Source organism: Abramis brama, assembly GCF_963993115.1.
Source record: "Abramis brama genome assembly, chromosome: 1".
NCBI classification, from domain to species: Eukaryota; Metazoa; Chordata; class Actinopteri; order Cypriniformes; family Leuciscidae; genus Abramis; species Abramis brama.
In genome coordinates this window covers 54,652,846-54,667,098 of record NC_139963.1, presented here as the reverse complement: position 1 = coordinate 54,667,098, position 14,253 = coordinate 54,652,846, and the positions used below count along the sequence as shown (strand labels likewise).

The 14,253-nt window shown below is 44.4% G+C and overlaps 1 protein-coding gene across 1 annotated transcript; it reads right to left on the bottom strand.

Moving 5' to 3' along the window:
* Window positions 1–520: 520 nt before the first annotated feature.
* Window positions 521–13,319, bottom strand: LOC311067173 (uncharacterized protein). The gene is made up of 3 exons (XM_084088843.1): window positions 12,891–13,319; window positions 11,961–12,021; window positions 521–3,636 (listed from the first exon to the last, which is right to left on the bottom strand). The coding sequence occupies exons 1-3, from the start codon at window positions 12,895–12,897 to the stop codon at window positions 2,820–2,822; spliced, it is 885 nt and encodes a 294-aa protein (XP_083944969.1). The 5' UTR covers window positions 12,898–13,319; the 3' UTR covers window positions 521–2,819.
* Window positions 13,320–14,253: the final 934 nt, after the last annotated feature.

Genomic DNA, 14,253 nt, shown 5'->3' with positions numbered 1-14,253 from the left:
TCGCCCTTGGTCCGGACCAAATGAACCGAACTACAGATGTGAAAGCACCCTTACTGGCATCACTTCCATCAATGACTGTCATTCTTACAGCTCCATTTAAACATGTGTTATGTTACAGTACATTTGGCGGTAACTCTTTAGATTACAGCCCGGAAAGTACTGGGTAATTAAAGCGATTTTACAGTGTAAATTTCTGTAATTATAGTGTACCTATAAAGTACTTACATGTAAGTATAAGGGAACAACATGTAAAGTTTAGGGAATAAAGGGGAACAACCTGAAGAAATTTCTTTTTTTTATATACTGTAATTATTATCTAAGGGGTACTTATTCTACTATTATGATACAACAATCACATTTGGGAACATTTCTATGACCCAGTTTCCCACATTGGATTTATTGAGATGAGACTTCGGAATCTACGGAGGAAACATCATGATGATCAGCGTCGCTACCAGCGCAAACGTAGTCGAATCAGTGATTTGCAAGAAAATGATTTTCCATAGCTTTGTTTGTTCTTGGTGAGGACGTTAAAGGGTTAAGAAGGGTTTAACCCTTTAAAAAAATGTCTTTATTCACTTTATATTTCAAATACATTTATTTGTGTGTACAATTTATTACATGTTTTGTTATGAAAGTGATTAATATAAAGCACATAATATACACACAATGACATAATAAAATGCAGAGCAAAAACAATCTTACTCCTGAATGTCTGAATTCAACAAAGTATCAATTTCCTTTATCTAAAAACAACAACTTATTTCTGACTTTTTACAACGTAAACATCAGTTGTTGTAGGACAAGGAAATGTTGAAATCATCCAATACTGCTCATTATCTGTCAGGTGGATCCAATAACAAGTTTAGTCTCAGCAGTTCAGGTGGATCCAATAACAAGTTTAGTCTCAGCAGTTCATACTTTTTCATTTTGTCAGGTTAAATTCAAACTATCTGATAGTCTTTCTGCCTTTTGGTTAAATTCTTTCACTCCATTTTTTAACTTGCAAATTCCTCTCCGTATTTCATCAAATTAAAAAAAAGATTAACAAAAGAAAAATGGCACCCTCCTCCCTATGAGTTACAAAAGGCACATTAAGCTTAACAAAAGAATTAGAAAAATTATTAAGTAGCTCAAAAATATTGAGTTTTAGGGTTAACACCCTCGGCAGGAGCACAATAACAATACTGACTAGAACACTGTCACAGTTTTTCCTTTCAATACTAGTGCTGCGTTCCAGTCCAAATTTGTCATGCCCTTCACTCGCTAACTTCCCTCCGTCTCGTTAACTCGGATGTACATCATTGCTTACGTTGCACGAGTGCCCACTACTGGCGGAAACTGCAATGGGCTGAACTGGAACGCCCTAAGCCCTTGATCACTTGGAATCAGCTGTGGAGTTGATTTATTTATTTTTCCCTTTAAGAATTTGTTTAATGCAGCATCCAAATGTTTATAGGTGTGTTTGGGTTGTTTTAAATAAAAAACTATTTGAATTTATATATAATAGAGTTGTTTGTTGTGGTGGTGATTAGATGAGATCTGTGGGGACGTCACAATCGTACTGCATTGTGGGACATATAGGTGCCTGTACATATGAAGTACTCGCTCCCTCTGTCCAAATCGAGGGAACGAGGGTCTGTCCATCTAAACTTCCCTCGTCCACTTCACGAAGTGGAACGCACTTCAAAATGGTGGCAGGAAGTGCTTAGGGAAGTTTGCAAGTGCGTGTCTAAAAGTGGACTGGAACTATTTATCCGCTCAAACCAACTTTCTTCTTGTTGTTGGCAAATTACTACTTTTGTGTTATACCGCCACCAACTGTACAGGAGTGTAATACCATGAACTTCATAGAGTCTTAGGGCGCTTTCACACTTGGTTCGATTGCTCCCCCCTGTTTACATGAACCGTACCCCAGACCACCCTTTTTAAGCAGGCTCGAGCACGGTTCGTGGGTGCGCACCCAAGTTCGGAAGACAGCGTTCACATCATCCAAACGAACCGAGCTCTGACATCATTCGAACCCGGGTGCACACCAAAAGTGCTAGTGTGAAAGCACCCTTAGGCCTTCGGCCATGTCGTGTAGACAGTAAAACCGGGGTTTTTGCTTCTGATTGACCAACGTGGCTTTACGATTAGGGTTATATCGCCGACTACTGGTGTGGCATACTCTTGACAGCGCTTTATAGCGTGTTTTTGCATTTTCATGTAGGCAGAGATTTCTTTTAAACCGAGCATGTGTGGACGGGACTTTTTTTTAAAACACAGGAGGAAAAACTCTGGTTATAAAAATACCTGTGTCCGTGTGGACTAGGCCTTAGACTTGAATTAGTTCAAAACCAAACCAACTTTTTTCTTAATACACAGACATCAATAAACAACATATGAATCTCAACAATGGTGACATGCTTCATGCATGTATTAAAATAAAATTACCCATAATGTATTTTAGAAAATCAAAATTCAGAATGTCCGATCTGTGGCAAGAGAGTATTGTTAGTGAATATAATCTATTAATATCAAATAACCACTTTTGGTCAGTGATGGGATTAGTGAATTATTCTAATTTTATGTTGTTGAAAACTATATCATCTGATCATCTTTGTTTCTGTCTTTTCAAATCAGTATAATAGTAAACGTTGATTCTTTTGCCCCAACTAAATAAAAAAACTTTTATTTTTTGTTTTCTTGGTCAAGAAGGGTTTAACCCTTTAAAGGGTTAAAAATACTTTATTCACATTTTGCTCATTATCTGTCAGGTGGATCCAATAACAAGTTGAGTCTCAGCAGTTCGTACTTTTTGCCAGGTTAAATTCAAATCAAAAGTCAAATAATCCAAAAGAATCGAAAGTCAAACTATCTGATAGTCTTTCTGCACTTTGGTTGAATTCTTTCACTCCATTTTTTAAGTTGCAAATTCCTCTCCGTATTTCATCAATGACTTTCTTTGCGTTCTTCTTGAACTCTATTTGTTGACGTGTGGGTTTTGCAGGTTTGTCTCGTTTCCTCTTGTTGTCTTCGATAATCTCTTTGAGGATGTCAGGCACAGAACAAATCTTTGAGATAATTTCTGAAAGGTTTCTAGACAAAAGCACACTTTTAGACATCCAGTCGTCTACTTTACTGCTGTCGTGTTCCTGAAAGAAGTGCCTTTCATCAAAGCAGGAGGTAAGACGTTCACTCAACGCCTGGGCTTTGTGGTCTGATGGTGAAGCGTCTCTCAGTATTTCCTCAGTACGGTGACAGATTTTTTCCAAGATGTCAATAATAGGGCTATATTGATCCTGAATTCCCTGAAGTTCCTTTTCAATGTTTCGTTTTATGTTCTTCAGCTGTCTTTTCTTGTATTGCCCAAAAGCAAATCTAAATCCACCAACGACAGCCATTCCTGTCCCGGCTGCAGCAACAATGAGAGAAACCTCTTCATCAAACTCAAATAAAGCGAATCCCACAAACAGGACAGCCAGTCCCAATCCTCCCATTCTTGCTCCTGCGTTAAAGCTGCAAACAGCACTTATGCACACTTCTTTTATCCCACTGATGAGAGTAGATATTGTCCTCAAATGCTTGTTGCATTCAGGAGAAAAGTCCTCATTGAGTCTATTCAGTTCCTCATAGAGATGAATAACATCAGATCTAAAGGAAAAAACAAAACAGAAATATCAGGGATTTTTATACGGTATGTTCTGTATGTTTTGGCACATTTATGATAAAAGTGTGTTATAGATGATATGTAAAGGTGAAACAGTTTCTTTAGTCTGATACTTTAAAACTTTATATCTACCCAAGCTCATTGGAATTATGTATCTCTTTTAAGCGAAACTCAAAACCCGTACCTATACGTACGAATTGCTGCAGTTTCCAGTTGAAATGAACACTAGAGGCCGTACAACTCTGATGACATTTATTGCTTTTCACACAAAGTACGATTTAAGGGCCAGAGTTTTGATTAAGAAAGCCTTATTTTCACACAATTCCTTGCACAATATTATGTTATGACTTTTTTTTTTTAACAATTCTAACATGCTGCGAGATTTGAAAACTGATACTTTTGAATGTTAGCTATGAGTTTTCTAACTATGAGCTGGGTTGGGTTCTCTTACGAGAGTTCTCTCGTACTGCGTTTTAACCAAAACGCTACGGGAAAAGTCTCTTTTTCACGAAACACTGAAGCAAAAAATTATCCTTTAATTTTCATATATGTAAAACGCGTTGCGGCAGCAGCAGTCAGCTATGGCGAGACGGCTTGTTCGCTCATTGGCTGCTCTGCGGCAACTGCATAAGCCTATCGAGCGAGGCCTGAGGTGACGTCAGGCCAATGAGCGAGGCCTGAGGTGACGTCTCGCCACTTCCCGCCGAGACGGGCGTGGCTTACCTCTATAAAAGGAGCTCGAGAAGGCTGATTCACTTGATTTTAATCTCTTCAGCGAAGCTCACGCATCGTTGGATCACGAGGAAGCACGCGTCGTCTGAGACAAGCACTTCAGCGGGACGAGCCCTTGAAGTCGCTGGCCAACGCCGCCTTCTACCGCCGTACCTGCTGCGCTTTCCGACGCCATATCCTTTCCATTCTATTGCTCTTGTGATTGTGTGTTTGTGTGTGTGTGTGTTCGCTTTGCAACACCCACCCCTAAAAGAGCTGCGTCTTTTTCAAGGCGCCTTCTCATGCAGCGCTCGCGCTCGCTGACGGCGAAACGCCCTCACTCCGAGCCAATTGCCTACGGTGACTCTGAGGACTCGCCAGGCATCCTTTCCGAGGCTGCCCTTCCTGGAAGCGGACGGCGGGATTAGTTTTTCTTTACGTTACAAGAAAAGCTACCCTGCCTCCGCACGCGTCATTCACCGGCCAAGGAGAAAAGAGTGTTCTCAGTCCCACCGTTGGTCGGTCTCACCTCTTTTCTCTCACATTTCTCAGTTCCCTGTTCGGCGACTGGAAATATTATTGCAGCAAGTGAGTCTATTATAGCACGCTTGCCTGCCAGCAAATGCCGAAGAATACATGTTGACGCCGCCTTTGCCGCCAATGCTTCACTCTGTCAGTCCCCTGAAGGCGACTGCAGAGATGCATTTTGCAGCCAGCGAGCGCATAGTACCCGCTTGCCTGCAACCGAACACCGTTTCTACGGTTCCCGTGCGTCACTGGCGAAAGGAGAATGGAGTGTTTTCAGCCCCGCTGAAACTGGGCGATATCCACTCTTCTCACATTCAAAGCCTATATCCCCCTGTGGCTCAGTGGTGGAATTATAGGTTTTCCGCATGGGAGACCGGAGTTCTAATCCCGGTCTAGCGGCATATATTTTTATGCCGCCAATGCTTCGCTCTGTCAGTCCCCTGAAGGCGACTGCGGAGATGCATTTTGCAGCCAGCGAGCGCATAGTACCCGCTTGCCTGCAACCGAACACCGTTTCTACGGTTCCCGTGCGTCACTGGCGAAAGGAGAATGGAGTGCTTTCAGCCCCGCTGAAACCGGGCGATATCCACTCTTCTCACATTCTGGCATTTTTCAGGCGTCTGAAAATGTTAGTATTGCATGTCGTGCTTACTCGCATGCCTGCAAGCAAACGCCAGTGTGGATAATACTCGCGCTGACTTTGTCTATGTATCTTCACTGTGGTCCAGTGGTAGATTCTTAGGCTTTCACGTGGGGGAACCAAGTTCGAATCCCGGGTCTGCCGGCAGAAAATATTTATGCCGCCGAATGCAAATCACTCTGTTTGTTCCCCGAGAGGCAACTGCAGACGTGTTTGTTTTTGCAGCCCACGAGCGAAGTCCCGGCCACGGCCGATGATGCTATATGTGTACAGAAGATGCCCACTGCTAGTGCAAATCCCTACACATTAGCACAGCCCTTCACACAGGGCCCGCGCTCATATATTCGACTCGGGTCGATCACGCACACAACATAGTGAACGTGCCCACTGCCTAGTGCCCACAAACACTATGTTCTGCATGCCTTGTGGTTTCTGTAAAGACGAAACCTGTGTGCATTCACTCTGCTCAGGCAGACAGTGCACTCATTGCAGTAATTGTGCCCGCTCTCCCGCGCCCACACTTACTAACGGCCATTATATGTCCTACGGGACTCGCCCAGCCCTCCCTTGCTCGGTTAAACACCGCAGCGGGGTCGAGCGCAGGCATTCTGTCCGCTGTGATCAGCGCGCTCCCCCTTCGGCAGAACGCGCTTCATAAAAGACCCGGCCACGGGGTGTCCCGGCCATGGCCGATGGTGCTATAAATGTAGTGTCGATGCCCACTCCTCAGTGCCCATCACTACACACAAGCACAGCCCTACACTTAGGGCTCGCGCACATAAAATCGACTCAGGTCGATTGCGCTTCCAACATAGTGAAAGTGCCCACTTCCCAGTGCCCACGAACACTATGTCTAACAGATCACAGGCTCTCTGTAAAAACGAGACCTGTGAGCGCGCGCTCTGCTCAGGCAGACAGCGCGCCCAAAGCAGTAAATGTGCCCGCTCCCAGCCCACATCTACGCGCACACATGAGTCCCACGAGACTTTCTCAGTCCTCCCTCACTAAGTTAAGCACTGTAGTAAGGTCGAGGACGAGTGTTCCGCCCGCTGTATTAAGCGCGCGCCCCGCCTCAAATGCCACAGGCATAACGCCTATGTTTTTGAGCCCAGAAGCGCCTCTGTCGCACGGCGAACAGAACGCGCTCTGTATCCGGCCCTTAGCCAACCATGCAGAAGCGTGGGCAGCGCTTCCAGGGGTTTCGGACTGGGTGCTAGGCATTATAAGAGAGGCTTCTCGCTACAGTTTTGTCGACGCCCTCCACGCTTCACAGCGCGCGTCGAAACTACGGTGTCGTTGGAAGTAGCACACCTACTTCGCGCCGAAATATCAAAACTGATAAGCAAAGGGGCGATAGAGCGTGTACCCCGAGCTCAAAGCGAAGGGGGGCTATACAGCAGATACTTTCTAGTCCCCAAAAAGGACGGCGGTATCAGACCCATACTGGATCTAAGACGGCTGAACAGAGTATTAGTGAAACGCAGTTTCAAAATGCTCACGACCAGGAAAATCCTCGCGCATGTTCGTCGAGAAGACTGGTTCATGTCGATAGATCTGAAGGACGCGTATTTTCAAATACAGATAGCGTCACATCTCAGGCGATACTTGAGATTCGCCTTCGAGGGTCAGACATACCAGTATACAGTCCTGCCCTTCGGCTTGTCCCTGGCACCTCGTACATTTACGGAATGCATGGACGCAGCGCTCGCTCCTCTCAGACTCAGAGGCATGCGAGTGCTGAACTATTTGGACGACTGGCTGATCCTAGCTCAATCACGATCACAGCTCGTGGAGCATAGAACCATTTTGCTCGATCACCTCGAGAATCTTGGTATCACGGTCAATTGGACAAAGAGTTCACTGAACCCCAGTCAAACGATTTCGTTTCTGGGTACCGTTCTGGACTCACAGTCTATGACAGCGCGGCTGTCGCCACAGCGCGTGCTGCACATTCAGCGCGCGGCGAGATCTTTCCGCTGCGGCGCGTCCACCCCGCTCAGGAAGTTTCATAGGATGCTAGGTCTCATGGCCTCAGCACCACCAGTTCTCCAGCTGGGCTTGCTCCGCATGCGCCCGCTGCAGTTCTGGTTGAAAGCGAGAGTATCGCGCGGAGCGTGGGTGTCCGGTCGGTTACGCCTCAAGGTCATTCAGAACTATGTGACAGCCCTGACACCTTGGCTGGCGGACGACTGGTACCGATCAGGTGTAAGCCTTGGGACTTCCTCGGGAGTGAGGATGGTGTCGACAGACGCATCCACCTCGGGATGGGGAGCGCTGCTCGAGGGCAGACCGTTCTTCGGCCTGTGGTCGGAACGAGGAAAGCTCCAACACATCAACTGCCTAGAAATGCTGGCAGTGCACAACACGCTGACGCGTTTTTGTCCCCATATCAAGGACCAACACGTCGTAGTCCGTTCGGACAACACGGCAGTGGTGTCCTACATAAATCGCCAGGGCGGTCTGAAATCCACATCCCTGTACAGGTTGGCGAAACGCCTCCTAATATGGGCTCAGCACAACTTACGCTCGCTGAGAGCAGTGCACGTACCTGGGCTTCAGAATGTGGGCCCAGACAGACTGTCCAGGAACAACATTCCCCCGGGCGAATGGTCTCTACACCCACAAACAGTCCGGCTGTTGTGGGAGAGATTCGGCAGAGCGGAGGTGGACCTATTCGCGTCCCACGAAAACGCTCACTGCCCCGCGTTCTTTTCAAAGACCGACAGCGCGCTGTCCCGAAGGTGGCCGCGCTGCCCGCTATACGCCTTTCCCCCCATCTCCCTCCTGCCACAGGTGTTGGAACGGGTCAGGAAAACAAAATGCCCAGTGCTGCTTGTAGCACCGTTCTGGAAGAACCAGGCATGGTTCCCAGTTCTGATGCAGTTAGCAGACATCGCTCCATGGCAAGTGCCGTTGAGGAGAGATCTCCTCTCGCAGGCCGGGGGCTCGATTTGGCACCCACACCCGGAACTGTGGTCCCTTCATGTGTGGGCGCTCAACGGATACCCGTTGGTCTCGCAGAGGGAGTCATGAATACCATCACTCAGGCTAGAACGCCGTCGACTCGGCGGCTTTATGCTTCGAAGTGGTCGGTTTTCTCCGGCTGGTGTACAGCTCGGAGCCTTTCACCCCTCGGATGTGAGGTAACGGAGGTTCTCTCCTTCCTACAAGAGCTGTTGGATAAGGGCAGATCCCCTTCCACGCTCAAAGTGTATGTGGCGGCTATTTCAGCGTTCTCCGGTTCAATGCTGGGTCAGTCACTGGGAAGGAATGATTTAGTCATCCGCTTCCTCAGGGGAGCTAGGAGACTGAATCCACCCAGACCTCCTTCAGTCCCTATGTGGGACCTTTCTACGGTCCTGGCGGCCATGAAAGGTGCCCCTTTCGAGCCTATCCAGTCTATTAGCCTCAAACATTTGTCTTTCAAAACAGTGTTTTTGATGGCTCTCGCTTCAGTGAAGCGCATAGGTGATCTGCACGCGCTCTCTGTGAGCCCGGCGTGCTTGGAGTTTGGTCCTAATGACTCTAAAGTCATACTCAAACCTAAGAACGGCTATGTGCCGAAATCCCTCAACACGCCTTTTCGGGCTCAGGTTATTTCCCTGGCTGCCCTGCCGGCATCGAGTGAGGAGGGGGACTCGAGTTTTCTTTGCCCTGTTAGGGCTTTAAGAGCTTACATGTCCCGCTCTGCCGTCTTCAGACAGACAGAGCAGCTCTTTGTCTCGTTCAGCGGACGTTCCAAAGGAACGGCTGTTTCGAAACAAAGTCTATCCAGATGGATAGTTGACGCCATAGCGCTGGCTTATACTGCCAAGGGCATTCAATGCCCGTTGGGAGTTAGAGCGCACTCTACGAGGGGCGTTGCCTCCTCGTGGGCTTGGTCCAGCGGGATTTCCCTACAGGATATATGTACGGCGGCAGGCTGGGCCTCTCTGTCTACATTTATCAGGTTTTATAACCTAGAGGTTCCTGCCTTACAGGCTAAGCTTTTGTCGGTGTAATCTATTCAGCTGTCTAGTCAGACCTCTGAAATCGCAGGCGCAATGCGCTACCGACTATCTTGGGCAGAACTGTGTAAGACCCACATTTCCCACATTAGTTCAGGCTCCCTACCCTGTCTATGTGATGTCATATTTGCGTCTGTGGACATGTCTATATAAGGACGGAGGGAAACCCCTCCTGTCTTTAGACTCTCCCTGTGAGGTCACGTTAAGTCTGCGGACGCTACAGTATAGGGTAGGGCTGGGCGATTTAAATCGCGATATTGTTATGCGCATCTCGTCAGTAAAGCCGGTTCCTTGATTAGCAGTAAATCACCATCACCTGCTTTCAGAAGAAGCGGGATTTAGGGCTGAGGAGATAATTAAGTGATTAATTTAGTGATGATTGAGCATTATTGAATACACCTGATGTTAACAAGCAGAATCACTGAAGAAGAAAATCACAAATTGTAAGTTACCATTAAGGTGATGGGTGTTTGCTTTAGTTGGGCTCTAGACCATTACATGTTTACTTCAATATTTACTGATGTTTGTCTGCTGTTATTGATTTATAACAGTTAAATGAACAAAGTAAAATGTTATCTTATAGTGTTGGTTATGTTTTGCCATAATCATGCTGTGATCTGAAAAAGAAAACTTATTGAGATAGTTTGGTTTAACTTGTTAGCAGCAGTTTAGTGATTCTTCAGCCTATGATTATCAGTACTTTACTTATAATTCAAAATATTTAATAAACATTGTTCTGATCAAAAGACATTCAGATAAATTCGTTTAAAACACAGACATCAATAATCAGCCTGTGAATCTCAACAATGGTGACAATAATAAAGCATGTTGCAGTGGCTGCCACCAATCACAACTCATTAATGGTTCCCATCATGCATTGCGGTATGAATAAATTATTATCTGAATTGTCTATGTAATTTACTTTTCCTAATTGAATATTCTGCTCCTCACCGTTGTTGAGATGCATAGACTGAATCTTGACATCTGTGTGTGCCTAAAATAATGATTTTTTTTTTTTTAAACAACTTTTAAGAAATCCTTTATATTATATCAAAAATTCTGGGCATTTATGCAGATTCACAGTTATGCTGTAACCAACAACATAAATCGAAGTCAGAAAGAAGGATCGTAATGAGTTCAGTGATCAAATTCAAATGATGATTAATATAACCAACACCATCAGATCACTTTTCTCTTTGTTCAACTGGCAGTTATAATTCAGATACAACAGCCAAACAAAATCTAAAGTTAATAATATATGGGTCAAGAGTCCAACTAAAGCAACCATTGATCGTCATAACGGTAACTTACAATTTGTGATTTTCTCCTTCAGTGATTCTGCTTGTTATCATCAGGTGTCTTCAATAATGTTCAATCATCACTAAATTAATCACTTAATTATCTCATTAACTTAAACACTCTTGAGTGTGGACTCATACACTCCCAGGAGTGTTAATTTAAACTGGACTTTTTGCTGTGTTCAAAGAGCCGTAGTTAACTGACAAGCTGAGCCATATCGCATTAAAAATCGCTGGCGATACTTCCGCGATATTGATGTGATTTGGCTCAGCTTGTCAGTTAACTACGGCTCTTTGTAGTAAATGCCGCTCCATCTGAAAGCAGGTGATGGCGATTTACTACTAATCAAGGAACCGGCTTTACTGACGAGATGCGCATAACAATATCGCGATTTAAATCGCCCAGCCCTAGTATAGGGAATTAAGGCTCCCCCCTTATTCCCTGACTCTGTGTGAGTCTATCTGGTGATTATGCACTGTATGCCTGAAATAGCTTCCGGTGATCAGTGTTTTTATCCCAGCACGCACGGCGTTTTGCAAGGGGTTCCCGTAGCATTTTGGTTAAAACGCAGTACGAGAGAACTCTCGTAAGAGAACGTACTCGGTTACTAACGTAACCTCGGTTCTCTCTAGAAGAGGGAACGAGTACTGCGTTCCCTGCCGTGCGTTTGGTTCACTCTGGTTCGCTTCGGCGATCAAAATCAAGTGAATCAGCCTTCTCGAGCTCCTTTTATAGAGGTAAGCCACGCCCGTCTCGGCGGGAAGTGACGAGGAGGGCGCAAAGCGCCCTCATTGGCCTGACGTCACCTCAGGCCTCGCTCGATAGGCTTATGCAGTTGCCGCAGAGCAGCCAATGAGCGAACAAGCCGTCTCGCCATAGCTGACTGCTGCTGCCGCAACGCGTTTTACATATATGAAAATTAAAGGATAATTTTTTGCTTCAGTGTTTCGTGAAAAAGAGACTTTTCCCGTAGCGTTTTGGTTAAAACGCAGTACTCGTTCCCTCTTCTAGAGAGAACCGAGGTTACGTTAGTAACCGAGTACGTTTTTATTAATCCTCTGCATCAAGTGGAAGGCCATAACAAACATAAACATTAAATATTAAAACAATAACAGTCTCTCACGACATGGTGAGTGGTTCCTCCATGCTTCCGCGTCGGTGACGTCTGGGTGGAGCCATTGTTGCTGTGTGTGAATAACACAAGTGTTATTTACTATGCGTCAGGATCAGATAGGAACACATTGCACATTTAAGTCACATTTAATGCAAACAGTCAAGCCTGGCTAAGCTATCAATTTAACATTTCAACCTGCCGGACAGACTACGACTCAGCAATGAACTTAACCTCTCTGTGGTGTATTTCAGTCTCCAGACTGAAGGAGGTGTATAGAAAATTCTGAATAACATCAGTCCACATAAATCACAGACTCATAATGCAGCCTGGAATCACAAGTCACCTTGTGTTGTGTTCGATTAGGCCAGAAGAGAGCTATAAAGTACAATCTAACTCAGATGAGAACAAAACTTGAACTGATTTGAGCTGAATAACGACATTATCTTCTGCAGAGCTGCTTAATAGCTGAAATTGAGAACTTTCCAACACTGACATATATTTTCCAGTTAGTTTGTTGTGCTGAGTTAGTCCACAAGGTGGCAATAATAACATGTACTTGTACTACCAGATTTTTTTTAAACTTGCATTGCAATGCCATTATATCATCATTAGAGAGTTTTTTTTTTTTTTTTTTTTTTTTTTTTTTTTTTGCTCATGCTTTTGTATTTTATTTAGTACATGGTAATGTGGCAGGGACAGTGGGGCATTTACATTAACTAACCTCATGAGTTAATTTTGAAGTTAACTTTCTGTTACAAGTGGATCACGGAAGTGACGCAGCCAGGTAATGTGTGATACTGCTGAGTTTTGTTGTTGTTGCGTTAAATGTGTAAACCTTAGACAAAGGCTTGTGAAGTTATACTTAGCTAATATGTACAGCAGTTGTATTTTGAATGGTTACTTTTGCACAAACATCCTTGTAAATAATGTAATACTCACATTGCATTAAGAAAACACTTGAATTTATCAGATCCCTTTGGAATTCATGTGGATGGCATTAAGTTTATTATTTTTTTTTTAGCTCTTCTTTCATAGTGTTATGGAGAGAGTGACATCTTTGCAGTAGAACTGGTTGAATAAAACAGTTGTGGAAACGGAGAGGGTTGTTGTTGTAACGTCTGCCAGAGGGTGTGTCCTGTCCAGGTGAAGTAAAAGACGGATCGATGCGAGAAGGAAAACCCGAGGCACAGGACTGGAAGTCCTTATGGATAGTTCGCACAAGCACACTCTTAACATAAATGTCAAAGAGTGGATAATACAGGAAAAGAGACAAAAAGCACGAAATTAAACCGTGTAGTGTCCTGTGACAATCCGCGGAGGAGCGGCCATCTCCCACTTCCGCGCAGTGTCTCTTTCATTTGCGCGTGCGCGACGCGGTCACGCGAGGATGGGAAAAGCCATCCTAAAGGCACATCAACATCGACGTCATAAACAGCATTCAATATTAGGAAAAGTTGCTTTAAGAATTGCAGAAGAATAATCGCACATGTGGAAAGATACAGACTTTAAAGTCTTAAATATCTCATTGGCAGAGGTAGGCTATTATTTCTGCATGTTTCCTCCCCCCTCACACGTGAAACATTTTTCGAAAATGAAATTGTTCATATTTCTAATGTGTTTTACTTAATATGAAAATATACTTAATGCATGGAAATGTAATACATGTACATTACAGGTGTGTATGAGTAGATGAGGATTTTTCATCACTCAAAAGCTGGTGTGCTGATCTCTGTCCTCTGCCATTTCTGCTCCCTTCTGTGACTGTGAGTTTCCTTTCTGCATATGACTATTAAGTGTTTATTTCACTTCACAGGTCAAACATCAAGAGCTTTAAACCTAAAGTCTAATATTGATTTATCATTATAGATCAGCTGATTTGATATTTGATCACTTGGATAGGCTAGATCAGTTTTGGTGGCTGTTTGCTCTCTTCATCTTCATCTGTTTTATGCTGCGTAAAAGGATCTTCAAGGTATAGCGGAGGATTTTTTACTTCCGGGTGGGTGACCTATACTATTGGTCCTCCTATTTGTCAATCATTCTGGTGAATCAATCAAACTTTTCAAAAAGTGGAGAGTCTTATCTAAAATTCGGAAAGATCCTCCGCTATACCTTTCAGGTAAATTCAGAAGCATTGATTGTGTCAGCAAGAGCCATGAAAACTAAAACTAAAATATGGTTATTAATGTGTGTGTCAGTAAAGAGTACACTATGCTTGTTTATTGACACAAATTCCCTCATCTGTAAATGCACACTTTATAATTATGCGGCATTATTTTATAATTTATAAACTTCCCACATA